General features: G+C 45.9%; 2 protein-coding genes across 2 annotated transcripts; both read right to left on the bottom strand.

The window, feature by feature from the left end:
* Positions 1-296: 296 nt before the first annotated feature.
* On the bottom strand, positions 297-1,855 carry LOC117058793 (zinc finger protein 665-like). Its single transcript, XM_033170162.1, has 3 exons — positions 1,808-1,855; positions 1,424-1,769; positions 297-1,171 (listed from the first exon to the last, which is right to left on the bottom strand). The coding sequence occupies exons 1-3, from the start codon at positions 1,853-1,855 to the stop codon at positions 297-299; spliced, it is 1,269 nt and encodes a 422-aa protein (XP_033026053.1).
* A 9,410-nt stretch (positions 1,856-11,265) lies between these two features.
* Positions 11,266-12,594, bottom strand: LOC117058794 (zinc finger protein 665-like). Its single transcript, XM_033170163.1, has one exon. The coding sequence runs from the start codon at positions 12,592-12,594 to the stop codon at positions 11,266-11,268; it is 1,329 nt and encodes a 442-aa protein (XP_033026054.1).
* Positions 12,595-21,430: the final 8,836 nt, after the last annotated feature.

Below are 21,430 nucleotides of genomic sequence, written 5' to 3' on the forward strand. Positions count from 1 at the left end.
TTGCATATTTCATGATTTTATGGGCTTAGAGCTGCAATAAATTTTGAATTTGAAACCTCACAGTTATTCTCATGATTGAAAAGGCCTTGAAGAACCATGTAACCCCACAAGATCATAACAAGAAAGGCGATTCTGACTAAACCTCAAGAAGATGCATTGCAGTTGGTTAGGCTAGATGACACTAAAGATCCTTCCCAAAGCTACTATTCTATAACTCCAGGATCTCCCCCACTGTGGGTTCTTTCATGGGACATGGGACATTTATTCCAGGTGAAGCTCTTTTCACATTCCAAGCACTATTCGAGTTTCTTCGTCGTATGAATTCTTTGGTGGGAAGTAAGATGAGACCTGCAACTGAAGCTCTTTCCACACTCTTGGCACTGAAATGGTTGCTCCTCAGTGTGAATTCTTTGGTGTCTATGTAATTGCCTGTTTGTAGTAAACCTCTTCTTGCATTCTAAGCACTGAAATGGTTTCTCCCCTGTATGAATCCTTTTGTGGGAATTGAGATTGGCCCTCTGACTGAAGCTCTTTCCACATTCCAAGCACTGATATGGTTTCTCACCAGTGTGAATTCTCTTGTGTTGATGGAAGATACTTCTTGTAGTAAAGCACTTCTCACATTCCAGGCACTGAAATGGTTTCTCCCCTGTATGAATTCTGAGGTGAGAAGTGAGATTGTCCTTCCTGGAGAAGCTCTTTCCACATTCCACGCACTGGTATGGTTTCTCTCCACTGTGAATACTCTGATGTCGACGGAAGTATTTACTTGTAGCAAAAGTCTCCCCACATTCCAAGCACTTATATGGTTTCTCCCCTGTATGAATTCTTTCATGGGAAGTGAGACATGACCTCCGAATGAAATTCTTCCCACATTCCAGACACTGAAATGGTTTCTCCCCTGTATGAATTATTTGATGGGAAGTTAGATGGTCGTTCCGACTGAATCTCTTCCCACACTCCAAGCAGTGATATGGTTTCTCCCCAGTGTGAATTCTCTTATGTTTTTGCAAGTCTCTTCTTGTAGTAAAGAACTTCTCACATTCCAAACACTGAAATGGTTTCTCCCCCGTATGAATTCTTTCATGGGTAGTGCATTGGGCTCTCCATCTGAACCTCTTTCCACACTCTTGGCATTGAAATGGTTTCTCCCCAGTGTGAATTCTCTGATGTTGATGCAATAAATTTTGTGTAGTGAAGCACTTTGTGCAATCCAAGCACTGAAATAATTTCTCCCCTGTATGCATTCTGAAGTGAGAAGTGAGATTGTCCTTCCTGGAGAAGCTCTTTCCACATTCCACACACTGGTATAGTTTCTCTCCGCTGTGAATACTCTGATGTCGACGGAAGTATTTGTTTGTAGGAAAAGACTCCCCACATTCCAAGCACTTATATCGTTTCTCCCCTGTATGAATTTTTTCATGGGAAGTGAGATAGGAGCTCTGACTGAAGATCTTCCCACACTCCAAGCACTGATATGATTTCTCCTCTGCATGAGTTGTTTGATGGGAAGTGAGACGTGCCGTCTGACTGAAGCTCTTTCCACATTGCAAGCACAGATATGGTTTCTCCCCACTGTGTATTCTCTTGTGTTTACGTAAGTTTCCTCTTGTAGTAAAGAACTTCTCACATTCCAGACACTGATATGGTTTCTCCCCCGTATGAATTCTGAGGTGAGAAGTGAGACTATCCTTCCTGGACAAGTTCTTCCCACATTCCTGACACTGAAATGGTTTCTCCCCTGTATGAATTCTTTGATGGGCTTTCAGCTGTGAGCTGTGATTGAAGGTCTTTCTGCATTCCAAACACTGAAAGGGTTTTTCCCCAATAGGATTTCTTTGATGGGAAGTGGCATGGGAGCTGTGACTGAAGTTCTCTCCACATTCCAAATCTTGATATGGCTTCTCCACTGTGTGGATTTTATCGTGTTGTCCCTTATTCTTAATTTCTAATTCATCACCACCTGCAATGAAGAGAGGAACAGATCAGAGCCTAAGAAAGAAATAAAGTTCCCAGTTTTTGAATAATGCTAATGAAGATTGCTAATAATGCTAATGAAGAATTGATGCTTTTGAATTATGGTGCTGGAGGAGACTCTTGAGAGTCCCATGGACTGCAAGAAGATCAAACCTATCCATTCTCAAAGAAATCAGCCCTGAGTGCTCACTAGAAGGACAGATCCTGAAGTTGAGGCTCTAGTACTTTGGCCACCTCATGAGAAGAGAAGACTCCCTGGAAAAGACCCTGATGTTGGGAAAGATGGAGGGCACAAGGAGAAGGGGACGACAGAGGATGAGATGGTTGGACAGTGTTCTCGAAGCTACTAACATGAGTTTGGCCAAACTGCAGGAAGCAGTGGAAGACAGGAGTGCCTGGCGTGCTCTGGTCCATGGGGTCACGAAGAGTCGGACACGACTGAACGATTGAACAAAAACAAATGAAGATTTATGATAAAGGAAGATCTGAAGGGAGTTAGATGGGAAGTCTCACTGCAGAGTTCACTGCCTTTTGCTGACTGACATTCACTGACATATTTATGGGAAACCTGGGTTCAAAAAACCTGTTGTTTTCTGGGATGAAATTTCTTTGGCTCAATGATCAAACCAACTCCATCAACAAGGTCAGAGGGCTATTTGAATATGAATTGGCTTCTCTGTTTACCAATTACTTAGAGTCCAGGGGAGAATTAAACTGCTGGGTAATGACAGAATTCTAAATACCCTAGGTCTGGAAAATATATTTTAAAAAACTCAAAACTAACTACAGTGGTACCTCTGGTTAAGTACTTAATTTGTTCTGGAGGTCGGTTCTTAACTTGAAAAAGTTCTTAACCTGAAGCACCACTTTAGCTAATGGGCCCTCCCACTGCTGCTGTGCAGCCAGAACACGATTTCTATTCTTATCCTGACACAAAGTTCCTAACCTGAAGCATTATTTCTGGGTTAGCGGAGTTCTTAACCTGAAGCGTATGTAAACCGAGGTACCACTGTACTGGTGATTGTATTGTAGCAAAAATAATACAGAATGCCTTTTGATTTTTGATATGACATAACCAGCAGCTGAGGGATGAAATGTGCAGAATGGCTGGAGAGGTTTGAGAGAGAGTGCAGGTGAGAGAATGGACAGAATCTGTTGGGGGGAAACCTGAGACAGCAGTAGATGAAGAAAAGTCCACAGCTGTATGAAGGGAAGGAAGGAAGGAAGGAAGGAAGGAAGGAAGGAAGGAAGGAAGGAAAACTTCCTAAATCAGAAGCTACAGTTAGAAGTGGATATAGGACAACTGAAAAGTTCAAAATTGGGAAAGGAGTAAGACAAGGCTGTATAGTGTCTCCCTGCTTATTTAACTTATATGCACAATTCATCATGTCTAAGGCTGGACTGGATGAATCCCAAACCGGAATTACTGATAAGATTGCCAGAAGAAATATCAACAACCTCAGATATGCAGATTGGCTTTTATCGTATTTCAAGTAGAAAACTTTCAAGAAAAATCTTTTTTAAAAAATAAAAAGTCCCTTTGCTCCACCAAAAAATGGATAAAAACAAAAACCTGACAGAAGCCACTTCCACTTCCCTGAACACTCAGAAAACCCATCCACACCCTGATCCCTGTGCAAAAAGGCAGAAGCGGAGGAACAATATTCACAGACAAAAGAGTCCCTAGCCCTCCATGCAAGGTGAGCTGTGGGCATGTGAGAATCCCAGGTGCTCCAGGTGGCAACGTTGGGATCCATCAAAATATGGGAGGTTTGTCCCAGAGAAATATCTATTGAATTCCAAAACAGATATGGTGACCCAACAGGGAACTTTACCCAGAGAGATCATGGTCCTACAAGTCTCCTCCATGACTTCCTGATGCAGAGCTCTCTGGGCAGGATCCAGCAACGCCCACTCCTCAGCCGTGAAACGGACAGTGACACCTTGAAAAGAAACTGAAGCCTGAAAGAAAAACATCCTTCTCTTAGGCAGCATAAAGATTATTTCTTGCACGTTGCTCTTTTGCATCCTGCCTGGGTTGTTTTAAGCGGATTGGTCTGGTGCACATTTTGATTATTGATGCTTATTTTAATGAACTCCACGTTGTTTTATTCAAATCAATTTGTCTGTGCATGCATGCCAGTTTCGCAAATGGAAGATTTCCCTCTCTCCCCTCCCTGTGTGTTGTTCTGGGATGGAAAGACTCTGCAGATGTCCTAAAGACAATTTATAATGAATAATACTAGTGACATTCAGAGTTAAGGTGAAGGGACTACTCATTATCCTCAGCGTATACACCTTCATTAATGGCATTTTCAGCCGGTTAGGGGCAGCTTTGACAGAAGCAATGAGGAAGGAAGAGATTTGTTCGGGCTCAGAAATGGCCTGGCTGCCCCACCCCTCCACCTCTTTCCCCCCAAGGCTCCTTCCCCCTACCTGATCTGGTTCCTCAGGATGAAGAGGTGGATGAGGAGGTCTTGTCGGCATCCTTCTTTCACCTGCGAGAGACAAAGGGAAGTGGGGAGACAGGAGTGCATGGTGCTTCTCTCAGAGGGGCATTTGGGAGTTTGTCCCCATTTCACATTTAAGTTACCGGTATGTTAAAATATATCTGATCTCCTTTGGGCTTTTGGCCGCTAGTGTCTTCGCCAAAACACTGAAAGCACCCACAGATTATTTTGAGAATGGCCAGAACTGAGAAAAAAGCTCCTTCCTCCTTACCCAGCGGCCTCTCTCTGGTGTCCAGCAAAATCTTCTCTGCCTCAGAGGAATCAGGACCCATTTCTGCCAACTGATCCTTTCCCTGAAAGAAGAACAAGAGAATATGAAGAAAGGTTAGAAAAGGAATGGCTGGGACAAAAACTTGAGGGGTATCCAATGCCATTCCAAAAAAAGGGTGGGATTTAGAGATGTTCTCCCTCCTGTTTGGAGCCCTTTGGGAGGATCCAGAGGAAAGTCCCTCTCACCTGCTTCTCCACCTGCTTCCTCTCCTCTGCCTTACTCAGGAGGAATCCTTCGGCCAGGGCCACTGCCTGGGAACTGGTCTCTGCTCCACATTCCCTCACCCAGCTCTCCATCTCCAGGGGAAGGACAGCCAGGAACTGCTCCAAGATCACCAGGTCCAGCATCTCAGCTTTCGTGTGCCTTTCTGGCTTCAGCCACTGGTGGTCAAGGCAGTAGAACCGTCTGCAAACCTCCTGGGGTCCTTTGGCCTCTGAGCGAAGGGTGTCCTCCTCACCCAGGATCTTCTGCCCAGAGTTTTCCCAGAATCCCCCACTGCTCCCCACTGTTTCCATAGCATGGCCTCTTCCTTCTCCAGGGCCAGCTGAGTCTTGCTCATCCATCTTTAGGAAGGAATCCCAAAGGTTTTTCTTTGACCAAGTTCTGTCTGTCTGATTTAGTAGTGCAGGCAAATACTGAAAAGGAAATATATTGTTGTGTTATGAAATTGGCACAAGGTCTGCAGAAGAAGAAGCTCCCCTGAGCAAGTGTGGATGAGTCTTGCTAGGAACCAGGGCTGGACTGCACCACAGGCCAGTCTCTGGTCTCTCTTGAAGAATGAAAGGAAGAAGGAAGGAAGGAGAAAAAGAAATCCTCTTGCCCTCCTAGGGGGAAAGTGACCAGGCCAAAAGTGGAGGCAACTGAGGGGTTTTTGTCAGATGAATCAGCCTGGTGGCTCCTGCCTCTCAGTGTTTTCAGTCCAGGAATGAAGTCGGAACAATGATTCATTTGTTCCGAGTGTAATGTGGACACTAAGCTAGAGTTGCTCTCCCTCCCACCCCCACTTCAGGGCACTTTCCTTTTCTGATTCTCTCATTTTCTAGCACTGTGCATCATAAACGTCCTCCAGATTCCTGGGGTGGGATTCTTTTTCCTCTGTTGTGAGGGCCAAATCCTGATCTGGCCAAGTCTCAGAGGGCCAAGTGGGTGTGGCCAAAGTTCAAGTTGGTCCTCCACGCTCTGGACCCCATGAGGCTATGGCTGTGCCCTCTAGGCAGAGCTGGCATCTCTCTCCCCTCCTTTTCTCCAAAGAGCGCCAGGTGGCATCCATGCCCCCCCCTTCTCACTGAAGCCCCACAACCTGGAGAACCCATCTCATTCCCCTCTCAAAACAGCTGATTGTTTGGCCAGTTTTCCAGGCCCAGTTCAAGGGGCTCACACTTGGCACCCCAAATATAGGAACACCGGCAGGACTGGGGCGCAAGAGCCCCTCTCTCCCCCTGCACTTCCTTCCCAGCAACTGGGATTCAGAAGCATCTCTGGGGAGACAAGAGCTCAGCCCTCGAGGATGAAGCCACCAGGAGCCTCTCCCCCTCCCTGCACTGGTCCATGCCTTGCCTCCTGGGGCAGGGAGTTCCATAGGCTTGACTCTGCACCGTAGGAAGAAGCACTTTCTTTCCTCTGCCCTCCATCTTTCCAGACTTTATTCACTTATTGTATAGGCCTGGCTTTCCTTTTTAATTCTTCGGTATGCTTTATGTCCAGTATTTCCATCCCCCTACAACCTCTGCTAGTAAATGGGACTCATTCCTCAATCTGAAGGGGGTTTTTATTTTCAGTCCCTTTTCTTCCCTCCCCAAAGGGGCGAACAGCGCATGGACCCAAAGGAAGACCAGAGTTGCAGGGCTCCTGTTACCTCGCCCCCCTCCCGGGCTATGCATAGAGGAGAGCGGCAGGAGCCTCTGCTCCTTGACTTGGGGGTCCCCCTGCTCCCTCCCCTGCATCCCAGGACCCCCCCCCCTCTTCTCCCCAATGCCCCCTTTGCAAGAGGAGCAAAGACTCACCAGATTCCCGGAGGCGCCAGGGATGCAGCACGTGCAGAAGAGAGAGACAAAGGCCCCCTCCTCCTTTTGTAGGCAGGGGCGGAGAGGGAGGGGCTTTTGCTTGAGAGTTTCCCCCCCCCGCCCCCCCACCTTTATTTCCTCTCCTCTCCAGGAATCCCACTCAATCTCTTTTAACCCTTGGCATGCCAGCTCCCCCCTCTCTCCCTCTCCCTCTGGTGTCCATCTCTGGGTCCTGCGCTGGGGAGTTCCACAGTTTAACTCTCCCTTGCGTGAAGAAGAGCTTAATTTTATCTGTCCTGAATCTTCCAACATTCCGATTCCTCGGATGTCCTTGAATTGCATTGTCAGGAGATGGAACTCTCCATCCACTTTCTCTAGCCAGGCTTGGCTTTTGAAAATTAGTGGGGGCTCAATCATTAGCTAATTGGGAACCACTGCTCTAAACTAAAGAGCCCCAAGCTGCAATCTTTTCTCATTGGAAACTCTGCCACCCCCAATTTCCCCCCAATTTTATTTTGGGAGAAAATGGAAGTAATAAAAATGATGTTTCTACCAAAAATGTTATTTTTATTTCAAATGATTCCTATAATTGGAAAGATGGAATGGTTTGACAAATGGAGAAGTGATTTATTGAAATCCATATGGCAAGGAAAGAAACCGCATATTAGATACAAATTATTAACTAATAAAAAAGAAAGAGGAGGATTTGGCCTTCCAGATTTTAAAACATATTATGAGGCCTGTTGTTTTTGCTGGATCAAAGAATGGATATTATTACAAAACACAGATGTGCTGGATCTGGAGGGATACGACAACAGGTATAGTTGGCATGCATACCTCTTAGAGAATAAGACCAGCGTCCACCAAGGATTTACAAACCATACACTGGCAATAAGAAAATCCTTAATTAAAATATGGAGAAAATATCATAGGTTACTAGAACCAAAAATACCCTGGTGGGCAGTACCATTAGAAATGATCTCGGTTATAAAGGAAAAGTCCAGAAAAACTGGATTAACATATAAACAACTTTTAAGGGAAGAACAAGGTACCAGTAAATTACAGCTGAAACCGTATAATGAATTGGCACAGTTTTGCATGACCTGGCTATAGTACCATCAATTAAATAACAAATTTAACCAGGATAATAAAATAGGTTTCCAAAAAGAAGAATCTAAATTCCAGTCAGAATTTCTGAATAATTCAATTAAAAATATATCAACAATGTATAATTTTTTACTCGAATGGGAACTCAAGGACAAACAGGTTAAAGAGGTAATGATCAAATGGGTACAAGATTTCGGATACGCAATTACATTAGATCAGGGGTGTCAAACTCAAATTCATCGGGGGCCGCATCAGCAGTTTGGTCACCCTCAAAGGGCCGGTTGTATCTGTAGGACTATGTGTCCACTCTTTATTATCATAAATTATTGTCACTGCATTCAATTATTACTGTTTTTTGTAATAATGTAAGTAATAACTAGCACTGAAAGCAGAAACATAGTCAGAATAATGGCAAGTAGATATTCAAATGTACAATTATTGTACAATTTATTGAAAAATGATTTTATTGAAAAAAAGCTTGCGAAGAAGAGGCGCCACAATCCGTTTCGCACAAGGCAGGAATCGGATCCAGTTTCTCCCTTTCCTCCCCCCCCTTTTTTTTTTTTAAAAAAGAAGTGCTCCACGAAAGCTTGCATTTCTTTGAAATAAAAACGAGCATGTTGGGAGAGCAGTGTATAAATAACAACAATAAAAGAAACGAAACCCCGAAAGCTTGGCCTCCAAAACAGGCGCGAAGATGAGGCCGCGTCGTGTCAATTGGGGGGGGAGGGGGAGCGAAGAAAGGAAAAAAAACCCAGGAAGAAGAGGAAGAAGCGGCCGCGTCGGCAGAGTCTCCCGCGACATGAGCTGCCCGCCCACCGCTCCTCCCGGCCGTGTCTCGGGGCTTCCTTCCTTTCGCCCGCCGAGAGCAGGCCCAGGCTGGGGCGGACCCCTCGGCGCCACCAGGCAGACCTCACGCCGCCCCAAAATGGCTGCTTCCCCCTCAGCCGCTGCCGCATCCAGCCACGGAGAAGGCCCCCATGCCCCTCACGGGTTGCCGCCGCCTTTCTCCCCACCCACAGGTGACCCTCTCTCCCCCACCGGCGCCACCATTTTACTCACTGACCGAGCTTGCCGCCTCCTCCTCCGCCAGGCCTTCAACGCCAGGCCCTGTCACCTGCTCTGCCCCCCTCCTCCCAGTGCCGCTCTCGCTCCCCCACACACACACCCGCCGCCGGCCTCTCGAAGTCCGCGCCTCTCGCGAGAGCTCCGCCAAGCCGCCCTCAGCCAATCGCCTCAGAAAGGTTGCGCGGATCATAGAGACAAGGAAGAAAGGGGGTCGGCACTCGGGGGAAAGAGGAAGGGACGGTCTATAGAGAAGGGGAGTCCTAGAACGGCCTAAAAATCGCTACCGGCTGAAGCTGTTTAAAAAAAAAAACGAGAATAAAAGGTGAAGGCTGGCAGCCGGCGGCGGCTACACGGGCCACATGACGAGGTCTGGCGGGCCGGATTAGGCCCGCGGACCTTGTGTTTGACACCCATGGGTTAGAGAAAGTTTAGCAAGCCAAAGGCCTGATTGTTATGTTGTACTTACTCAAACACCCTTCCAAATTCACAGCCAATCACCACTCGTCCCAGAATTTGAAACTCCCCCCTCCCCCCAGCTAACATTGCCATTAATCTATTATAATATTGAGCTAGGCTTCCTATTATTACATTAATTACTTTGCTAGAGGAGTATACAGCTTTAAATACAACACCAGAATATGGCACCCAAATCTTAAGCAGACAAACACGCACAAACAATTTCTAAGAGTCCCATGGGAGAGTCAGTGTAGTATATTTCCTCGAGTATTTGACTACACCCCGGGAGACCTGGGCTCAAAACCCTACATGGCCATGAAACCCAGCCAGATGGGCGGGTATAAATAATAAATTATTATTATTATGAAGCACACGGGGTGGCCTTGGGGAGCCTAACCTACCTCACAGTTGTTATGAATGGCATGTTTTGAATGAGCCACAAGATGGCTGAAGACCACCACACATATTAGGCTGAAGAACACCACACATAATGGTTGCTATTATGAATGAACTGTGTTATTGATGAACTGTGCTGATCAAAAGAAGCGAATGGAATGTTCATGTTCTGGCAAAAAGTCCTGTACCTACAATGAAGCGTAAAGTCTAAGCCATGCAATGCTAGTCCCAAACAATGAGTGGATTACCAGGCCAGAACACCGGGTACAAACAATCAGAGTTGTGATATGCCTAGAATCATAGAATCATAGAGTTGGAAGAGACCACAAGGGCCATCCAGTCCAACCCCCTGCCAAGCAGGAAACACCATCAAAGCATTCCTGACAGGTGGCTGTCAAGCCTCTGCTTAAAGACCTCCAAAGAAGGAGACTCTACCACACTCCTTGGTAGCAAATTCCACTGCCGAACAGCTCTCATTGCTCTGTGTCCGCTTCTCTGGAGCAGCAGAAAACAACCTTTCACCCTCCTCTATATGACATCCTTTGATATATTTGAACATGGCTATCATATCACCCCTTAACCTTCTCTTCTGCAGGCTAAACATACCCAGCTCCCTAAGCCATTCCTCATAAGGCATCGTTTCCAGGCCTTTGACCATTTTGGTCGCCCTCCTCTGGACACGTTCCAGCTTGTCAGTATCCTTCTTGAACTGTGGTGCCCAGAACTGGACACAGTATTCCAGGTGAGGTCTGACCAGAGCGGAATACAGTGGTACTATTACCTCCCTTGATCTAGATGCTATACTCCTATTGATGTAGCCCAGAATTGCATTGGCTTTTTTAGCTGCTGCATCACACTGTTGACTCATGTCAAGTTTGTGGTAGACCACAACATGCTAAAGATGGAGGACTGCCAAGAACATGCTAAGAACTGCCAGGAACATGCCACTCAGGAACATGAGACTTAGATGCACAGTGAGAACAGCATATACCTGTTTCGGACAGAGGTGTGTGTCAGGCACAGTTGAGCTGCCTGACAGCCACCCTCTAAGTCTGGCCAACCTAGAGAAGGTGTGTGTGTGTGTGTGTGTGTGTGTGTGTGTGATTGCGAGTGTGTCTGGATGCATGTTCCCTTGTTATGTGTTAAGTTTGTTAATCAATAAAGCAATGTTAGAAAGAAATTCCAACACTTTTGTGTGCATGCACACTTCTCCAGATATACTGAAACAGTTTATTCTTTATACTGTTATTCCCACAATTGAAAAGGAGGTGAAGAACCATGTAGCCCCACAAGAACATAACAAGAAAGAAGATTCTGACTAAACATCAAGAAGATGCATTGCAGTTGCCTAGACTAGATGACCCTAAAGATCCTTCACAAAGCTACTATTCTATAATTCCAGGATTTTCCCCGCTGTGAGTTCTTTCATAGGAAGTGAGATTTCCTTCCAACTCATGCTCTTCCCACATTCCAAGAACTATTTGAGTTTCTCCATTATATGAATTCTTTGGTGGGAAGTGAGATAGGACCTGCAACTGAAGCTCCTTCCACACTCTTGACATTGAAATGGTTTCTCCCCCGTATGAACCCTTTGATGGGAAGTGAGATTGGCCCTCTGACTGAAGCTCTTTCCACATTCCACACAGTGGTAGGGCTTCTCCCCTGTATGAATTCTTTGGTGGGAATTGAGATGGGACCTGTCTCTGAAGTTCTTTCCACACTCTTGACATTGAAATGGTTTCTCCTCAGTGTGAATTCTCTGATGTCGATGGAACGTATATCTTATAGCAAAGCACTTCTCACATTCCAGGCACTGATATGGTTTCTCCCCACTGTGAATTCTTTGATGGGAAGTGAGACTTGAGCTCCGACTGAAGCTCTTCCCACATTCCTGGCACTGATATGGTTTCTCCCCTGTATGAATTCTTTGGTGGGAAGTGAGATAGGACTTGCAACTGAAGCTCTTTGCACATTCTTGACATTGAAATAGTTTCTCCTCACTGTGAATTCTCTGATGTCGATGGAACGTATATCTTATAGCAAAGCACTTCTCACATTCCAGGCACTGATATGGTTTCTCCCCTGTATGAATTCTTTGGTGAGAAGTGAGAGTGTCCTTCCTGAGGAAGCCCTTTCCACATTCCACACACTGGTATGGTTTCTCTCCGCTGTGAATACTCTGATGTTGACGGAAGTATTTGCTTGTAGTAAAAGACTCCCCACATTCCAAGCACTTATAGGGTTTCTCCCCTGTATGAATTCGTTGATGGGAAGTGAGACATGAGCTCCGCCTGAAGCTCTTCCCACAATCCAAGCACTGATATGGTTTCTCCCCTGTATGGATTCTGAGGTGAGAAGTGAGACTGTCCTTCCTGAGGAAGCCCTTTCCACATTCCACACACTGGTATGGTTTCTCTCCGCTGTGAATACTCTGATGTTGACGGAAGTATTTGCTTGTAGTAAAAGACTCCCCACATTCCAAGCACTTATAGGGTTTCTCCCCTGTATGAATTCGCTGATGGGAAGCGAGACATGAGCTCCGCCTGAAGCTCTTCCCACAATCCAAGCACTGATATGGTTTCTCCCCACTGTGAATTGTCTTATGTTTATGCAAGTCTCTTCTTGTAGTAAAGAACTTCTCACATTCCAGGCACTGAAATGGTTTCTCCCCCGTATGAACAATTCGATGGGACATGAGATAGGTCCTCTGCCTGAAGGTCTTCCCACATTCCAAGCACGGATATGGTTTCTCCCCAGAATGAATTTTTTCATGAGAAGTGAGAGTTTCCTTCAAGGGGAATCTCATTCCACACTCTTGGCATTGAAATGGTTTCTCCCGAGTGTGAATTCTCTGATGTTTCCATAACTTTTTTCTTGCAGCAAAGCACTTCCCACATTCCAAGTACTTATGTGGTTTCTCCCCTGTATGAATATTTAGATGGGAAATAAGGCTATTCTTCCAACTGAAGCTCTTTCCACATTCCAAACATGGATAAGGTTTCTTCCCAATAGGATTTCTTTGATGGGAAGTGGTATGGCAGCTCTGACTGAAGTTCTCTCCACACTCCAAATATTGATATGGCTTCTCCACTGTGTGGATTTTATCATGTTGTCCCTCGTTCTTAATTTCTAATTCATCACCATCTGCAATGAAGGGAGGAACAGATCAGAACCCAAGAAAGAAATGGAGCTCCTAGTTTTTGAATAATGCTCAAGAACATTTGTGATAAAGGAAGATCTGAAGGGAGTTTGATGGGAAGTCTTTGCTGACTGACATTCACTGACATATTTATGGGAAATTCAGATTCAAAAAGCCTGTTCTTTTCAGGTTTGAAATTTCTTTGGCTCAATCATTGAATTAACTCCATCTGCAAGGTCAGAGGTCTATTTGAATATGAATTAGATTCTCTGTTTACCAATTACTTAGAGTCCAGGGGAGAATTAAACTGCTGGGTAATGACAGAATTCTAAATAGGTCTGGAAAATAGATCAAAAAGCTCAAAACTAACTACTGGTGATTTCAAAAGATTAAAATGAATATATAGTTCTGAGACTTTGCCTTTAACTTCAAAGCTACTTTGTTCATAAATCTCCTTTCTCTGTTTGTTTTTCCTATGCGGAACGGACTGAAAAACTTTTTATAAGTGCAGAAAAGTGGAGACAATCAAAGGAGGAGAAAAACAGATATAAATAGTAAATCATAGCAAAAATAACATGGAATGCCTTTTGATTTTTGATATGTCATAACCAGCAGCTAAGAGATGAAATGTGTAGAATGGCTGGAGAGGTTTGAGAAAGAGTGCAGGTGAGAGAATGGACAGAATCTGTTGGGGGGGAAAGACCTGAGACAGCAGTAGATGAAGAAAACTCGACAGCTGTATGAAGGGATGGATGGAAGGAAGGAAGGAAGGAAGGAAAACTATTCATAAGCCAGAAGCTACAGTTAGAACTGGATGTAGGACAACTGATTAGTTCAAAATTTGGAAGGAAGTAAGACAAGGCTGTATATTGTCTCCTTGCTTATTTGACTTATATGCACAATTCATCATGTGAGAGGCTGGACTGGAAGAATTCCAAGCCGGAATTAATGGTAAGATTGCTGGAAGAAATATCAGCAACCTCAGATATGCAGATGACACAACTTTGATGGCAGAAAGTTAGGAGGAGTGCTTGGGCTTATTATACTCTAATTTATGTTTTTTCTCCTCCTTTCCTTTATTTTCTCTTTTTTGGCAACATTCCTATCTTTCTTTTTCAGAATAGTTTGAATTTTACTGTATTTCAAGTGGAAAACTTTCAATAAAAATATTTTTTAAATTAAAAGTCCATTCGCTCTGCCAAAAAAATGGACAGGGAAAAAAACCTGGCAGAAGCCACTTCCACTACCCTGAATACTAAGAAAGCCTATCCACACCCACTACCCTGTGCAAAAAGGCAGAAGCAAGGGGAACGGCTCAGGGAGCTGGGTATGTTTAGCCTGGAGAAGAGAAGGTTAAGGGGTGATATGATAGCCATGTTCAAATATATAAAAGGATGTCATATAGAGGAGGGTGAAAGGTTGTTTTCTGCTGCTCCAGAGAAGCTGACATGGAGCAATGGATTCAAACTACAAGAAAGAAGATTCCACCTAAACATTAAGAAGAACTTCCTGACAGGGAGAGCTGTTCGGCAGTGGAATTTGCTGCCAAGGAGTGTGGTGGAGTCTCCTTCTTTGGAGGTCTTGAAGCAGAGGCTTGACAGCCATCTGTCAGGAATGCTTTGATGGTGTTTCCTGCTTGGCAGGGGGTTGGACTGGATGGCCCTTGGGGTCTCTTCCAACTCTATGTTTCTATGATTCTAAGATTCAATGACAAAAGAGTCCCTAGCCCTCCATGCAAGGTGAGCTGTGGGCGTGGGAGAATCCCAGGTGCTCCAGGTGGCAACGTTGAGATCCATCAAAAGATGGGAGGTTTGTCCCAGAGAAATATCTATTGAATTCCAAAACAGATATGGTGACCCAACAGGGAACTTTACCCAGAGAGATCATGGTCCTACAAGTCTCCTCCATGACTTCCTGATGCAGAGCTCTCTGGGCAGGATCCAGCAACGCCCACTCCTCAGCCGTGAAACGGACAGCGACATCTTCAAAGGAAACAGAAGCCTGAAAGAAAGAAGGTCCTTCTCTTAGGCAGCATAAAGATTATTTCCTGCACGTTGCTCTTTTCCTTCCTGCCTGGGTTGTTTTAATCGGATTGATCTGCTGCACATTTTGATTATTGATGATTATTTTAATGCCTTAATGGAATTCTTTCATAGTGCATTTTAATGATGGGTATGAATCTTAGTGAAAACGGGTGGAACTCCACCTTGATTTCTTCAGATCATTCTCTCTGTGCAAGCGTTCAAGTTTCCCAAATGGAAGAATCCCTCTCTCCTCTCCCTGTGTGTTGTTCTGGGATGGAAAGACTCTGCAGATGTCCTAAAGACAATTTATAACGAATAATACTAGCCATATTCAGAGTTAAGGTGAATTGGCAACAAATTATCCTCAGGGCATAAACCTTCATTAATGGCATTTTCAGCCTTTGTTAAGGGCAGCTTTGACAGAAGCAATGAGGAAGGAAGAGATTTGTTCGGGCTCAGAAATGGCCTGGCTGCCCCACCCCTCCACCTCTTTCCCCCCAAGGCTCCTTCCCCCTACCTGATCTGGTTCCTCAGGATGAAGAGGTGGATGAGGAGGTCTTGCTGGCATCCTTCTTTCACCTGCGAGAGACAAAGGGAAGTGGGGAGACAGGAGTGCATGGTGCTTCTCTCAGAGGTGCATTTGGGAGTTTTTCCCCATTGCATATTTTAGTTATGTAAATTACATCTCCCCTCCTCTGGGCTCCTGGACACCCTATTGTCTTCCCCCCCAAAAATTAAAAGAACCCATGGAATCACTTCAAAACCTGCAGAATGTGACCCAACGGAGAATAAGCTCCTTCCTCCTTACCCAGCGGCCTCTCTCTGGTGTCCAACGAAGTCCTCTTTGCCTCAGAGGAATCAGGACCCGTTTCTGCCAACTGATCCTTTCCCTTAAAGAGCAACAAGAATTTGTAATAGCAAATGTGGAGAACCGTTTGAAAAGGAATGGCTGGGACAAAAACCTGAGGGGTATCCAATGTCATTCCAAAAAAAGGGTGGGATTTAGGGATCTTCTCCCTCCCATTTGCAGCCCCTTGGGAGTATCCAGGGGAAAGTCTCTCTCACCTGCTTCCTCTCCTCTGCCTGACTCAAGAGGAAACCTTCAGCCAGGGCCACCGCCTGGGAACTGGTCTCCACTCCACATTCCCTCACCCAGCTCTCCATCTCCCGGGGAAGGACAGCCAGGAACTGCTCCAAGAGCACCAGGTCCAGCATCTCAGCTTTCGTGTGCCTTTCTGGCTTCAGCCACTGGTGGCAAAGCTGGTAGAGTCGGCTGCAAATCTCTCGGGGTCCTTTGGCCTCCTGGGAGCAGAACTGCCTCAACTGCTGGCTCTGCACCTCTAAATGGAGGGTGTCCTCCTCACCCAGCATCTTCTGCATGGAGTTTTCCCAGAATCCCCCACTGTTCGCAATTTCCATGGCCTGGCCTCGTCCTGCTTCAAGGCCAGCTGAGTCTTGCTCATCCATCTGTGCTCTCAGGAATCCAGTTTTTCTTTGACCAAGTTCTGTCTGTCTCAATTAGAGGTGCTGCCAAATACTGAAAAGGAAATATATTGTTGTGTTATGAAATTGGCACAAGGTCTGCAGAAGAAGAAGCTCCCCTGAGCAAGTGTGGATGAGTCTTGCTAGGGACCAGGGCTGGTCTGTACCACAGGCCAGACTGTGATCTCTCTTGAAGAATGAAAGGAAGAAGGAAGGAGAAGAAGAAATCCTCTTGCCCTCCTAGGGGGAAAGTGACCAGGCCAAAAGTGGAGGCAACTGAAGGGGTTTCTGTCAGATGAATCAGCCTGGTGGCTCCTGCCTCTCAGTGTTTTCAGTCCAGGAATGAAGTCAGAACAATGATTCATTTGTTCCGAGTGTAATGTGGACACTAGGCTAGAGTGGGATTCCTCAAGAGTTGCTCTCCCTCCCCCCACCCCCATTTCAGGGCACTTTCCCTTTCTGATTCTGTCTCGTTTTCTACCACTGTGCATCTCAAACGTCCTCCAGACAGAGTCCTGGGGTGGGATTCTTTTTCCTCTGTTCTGGGGGCCAGATCCTGATCTGGCCAAACCTTTGAGGGCCAAGTGGGTGAGGCCAAAGTTCAAGTGGGCTGGACTAAAGGAGAGCACTAAGAAACAACTGCAATATTGTGTTTTAGTCTTGTGTTTTAATGTTGGCAGCTGCTCTGGGACCTTACAGGGAAGGGGAGGTAATGAATACTCATAAAAATAGAAATACTGCGATGTATCTTGACCTCCACACAGCCAGATATGCTTGGGGGTTCTCCTGGATCCACCATCCTCACTGGGGGCTCAGGTGACCTCAGTGACTAGCAGGATCCCTTTCCAGCTCTGACAGAGAGGACAAGGCCAGGGTCCTCCACGCTCTGGACCCCCTGAGGCTATGGCTGTGCCCTCTAGGCGGAGCTGCCCTAGAAGGCGACTCCAAAATGCAGCAGGCCAGGTTCCCTCTCTTTATCCGTTGTATTTCTATCTTCCCCTTTTCTCCAAGGAGCTCAAGGTGGCATCCATGGGGCCACCCCTCCTCCCTGAATCCCCACAACCTTGACAGCACATCTAATTCCCCTCTTAAAGCAGCTACTTTGATGGCCAGATAATTTCCTGGCCCAGTTCGGGTGCTCACACTTGGCACCCCAAATATCAGAACATCACCAGGACTGGGGCGCAAGAGCCCCTCTCTCCCTGAGCTTCCTTCCAGCAACTGAGATTCAGAAACATCGCTGGGGAGACAAGAGCTCAGCCCTCGCAGATGAAGCCGAGCAGAGCCTCTCCCCCTCCCTGCACTGGTCCCAGCCTTGTTTCCTGGGGCAGGGAGTTCCATAGGCTTGACTCTGCGTCGCAGGAATAGGTGCTATCTTTTATTTGTCCCCTCCCCTTTTCCAACAGTCAGGCTTTCCTTTTTATTTCTTCGGTGTGTTTTATGTCCAGTATTTCCGTCCCCCTACAACCTCTATCAGTAAATGGGACTGATTCCCGAGTCTGAAGGGGGTTTATTTTCAGTCCCTTTTCTTTCCTCCCCAAAGGGGCGAGGAGCGCATGGACCCAAAGGAAGATAATATTTGCAGGGCTCCTGTGACCTCGCCCCCCCCCCCGGGCTTTGCATTGAGGAGGGGGGACAGGAGCCTCTGCTCCTTGACTTGGGGGTCCCCCTGCTCCCTCCCCTGCATCCCAGGACCCCCCCCTCTTCTCCCCAATGCACCCTTTGCAAGAGGAGCAAAGACTCACCAGATTCCCGGAGGCGCCAGGGATGCAGCACGTGCAGAAGAGAGAGACAAAGGCCCCCTCCTCCTTTTGTAGGCAGGGGCGGAGAGGGAGGGGCTTTTGCTCACGAGTTTCTCCCCCACCCCACCCCCACCCCCACCGCCTTTATTTCCTGACCTCTCTGGGAATCCCACTCAATCGCTTTTAACCCTTGGAAGCCAGCTCCCACCTCTCTCCCCCTGGTGTCCATCTCTGGGTCCTGCGGGACGGAGTTCCACAGTTTAACTCTGCCTTCCGTAAAGAAGAGCTTGATTTTATCTGTCCTGAATCTTCCGGCACTCCGATTTCTAGGATGTCCTTGAATTCCACTGTTAGGAGATGGAACTCTCCATCCACTTTCTCTAGGCCAGGCTTGGTTTTTGAAAATTAGGAGGTCTTCAGTAATTAGCTAATTGGGAAGCACTGCTCTAAAGACCCCCGTACGCTGGAACCTTTCTTCATAGGAAAGTCAGCCCCCCCCCCAGTCATTTGGGAGGCCCTTTTCTGAACCTTGTCCAACTCCTCAAATGTCCTTGATGAGAGGTGACTGTGCCCCACATGAGGTTACCCCACATGTGACCAGTGGGGGGGCTGCAGGGCTCTTTCCTGGGCCTGTTGTTGCTCAGTCTGTCTATAATCGTCTTGGGTGGAGGAATTGAGGGGATCCTCATCCAATTTGCAGATGACACCAAAGTGGGAGGGGCAGCTAATGGCACAGAAGACAGAATCGGGATTCGGGATTACCATTATAGATTGAAGAACTGGGGGCAAGCTAACAAAATGAATTTCCATAGGAACAAAGGTCAGGTTCTGCACTTAGGCAGGAAGAAGCAGATGCACAGATATAGGATGGGGGGGGCAGCTGGCTTACTAGCAGTGCATGAGAAAAAGATCTAGGGGTCTTGGTCAACATGAGTTCACAGTGTGATGCAGCTGGGGAAAAAGTGAATGCTATTCTAGGCAGCGTCCACAGAAGTCTAGTGTCCAGATCAAGGGAAGTATGTCCTGCTCTGTTCCAACTCGATCAGACTGCACTTGTCCAATTCTCAGCAAAACAATTTAAGAAGGATGTTGACCAGCTAGAAGATGGTCAAATTTTAGGCAAAATCAAAAAAAAAAAATCTTCCAGAAGCACCTTAGAGACCAACTAATTTTATCATTGGTATGAGCTTTCGTGTGCATGCACACTTCTTCAGATACTTCTTCCGTATCTATTCTGCCTTGGTCAGGCTGCAACTGGAGTCTGGTGTCCGGTTCTGGGAGCCACAATTCAAGGAGGATGTTGATAAGCTAGAAGGTTTGTAGAAAAGGGCAACCTTTTGTAACCAAGAAATCTTTAATTAAAAAATATGTTTGTTTCTTTAAAAAACAATAGGTGGTTAATATATACCAGCAGCACTCAAATTATTTGAAGCCAAACCAATAGCACAACTTCTCTATGGTGCCCAGCTGGGCCCCTTCTCCATCTTTGCACTACTAGAATTTGTCCAATCCAAATTTCCAAGGTCAGTCCTTCAAGTCCCAAAATGTGTCTCTTATGCTGCTTTGAGACTAGAGACTGACTTAAACTAATGGCTTAAACTACCTTTATTTCCCCTTGGCCTTGCCCCACTAACTATGAACGATGATTTTCAATCCACATGGAAACAGGCAATGGCAACTAAAATCTCTGTCTGCCAATTACTGTATGTATATAACATTCAAAATATTCAACTTATGCATTCCCGAACAACTTCTGGCTTTATTGATATCCGACTCTTCATGACCCCATGGACCAGAGCATGCAAGGCGCTCCTGTCTTCCACTGCTTCCTGCAGTTTGGTCAGACTCATGTTGGTAGCTTCGAGAACACTGTCCAACCATCTTGTCTTCTGTTGTCCCCTTCTCCTTGTGCCCTCCATCCATCCCAATATCAGGGTCTTTTCTAGGGAGTCTTCTCTTCTCATGAGGTGGCCAAAGTACTGGAGCCTCAACTTCAGGATCTGCCCTTCCAGTGAGCACTCAGGGCTGATTTCTTTAAAGATGGATAAGTTTGATCTTTTTGCAGTCCATGGGACTCTCAAGAGTCTCCTCCAGCACCATAATTCAAAGGCATTCAAAAGCAAGGGGTGACATGGCTAAAGATAGCTTTGTCATGTATAATGAGATAAGAATCCAATGTCTTTGTTCAGACCAGTCTCTCCAGCTGCTCCAGGTTTCCAGACCTGACTAGCAGCCTTGACCCTCCAGGGTTCCCACTTGACCCTGAGATGCTGCCAGCAGGGATGGAGCCTGGGACTTTCTGCATGCCAAGCAGGTGTCCTGCTCCTGAGCTATGGTAGCCCTTCCCAGAGTATTCAAGGGGCAGAGCCGTGAGCTGGGTCATGACTCACAGTATTTTTAATTTTTCCTTTATGGCTTATGATAACCTTATTTTTCATTTTGCAGTGGTACCTTGGTTCTCAATCCATTACAGAAGTCCGTTCCAATTCCAGACTTTTAAAAACAACCCCAAAACAGCCATTTAACATGAATTTTACTATCTAACAAGACCGCCGATTCATAAAATTAAAGCAATAAACAATGTACTGCAGTCACACAATCAATCAATCAGTAGCTGAACTGGGTTCCACACAGTCACAAAAACAAAATGAAGAAGCTGCAAAAACAAAAATGCAGAATAAATAGCAAAACAGACAGGCCTCAGCATAACACTCAAAACAGAAGAGTAACACTCAAAATGGAGCACATTCAGCTTCTGGAAAAAGTTTACTTCCAGGTTTGCAGTGTTTGGGTTCCAAGTTGTTTGAGTACCAAGGTGGTTGAGAACCTAAGCTAAATTCGTATGCTGCCTTCATTTGAAAATCTCAAGGCAGTCCCCAGCATTAAAATTGAAAATAAAAACACCAATTACATAATAAAAACAAAAATGAAACACACCAATATTCTCCTCCCACAAAGAGACAAAGGACAAAGTTTAATTAGACAAAGGCCTGATTGTTATGTTGTACTTGTTGTTGTTGTTGTTCAGTCGTTCAGTCGTGTCCAACTCTTCGTGACCCCATGGACCAGAGCACGCCAGGCACGCCTATCCTTCACTGCCTCTCGCAGTTTGGCCAAACTCAAACTGTTGTACTTACCAGTACTTAAATACCCTTCCAAACTCTCAGCCAATCAACAGCCCCTCCCCCAGCTAATATTACCTTAAATCTATTATATTAGTTGACTTACTATTATTACATTAATTACTTTGCTAGA

This window comes from Lacerta agilis, chromosome 14, assembly GCF_009819535.1.
Source record: "Lacerta agilis isolate rLacAgi1 chromosome 14, rLacAgi1.pri, whole genome shotgun sequence".
In the NCBI taxonomy this organism is placed as follows: Eukaryota; Metazoa; Chordata; class Lepidosauria; order Squamata; family Lacertidae; genus Lacerta; species Lacerta agilis.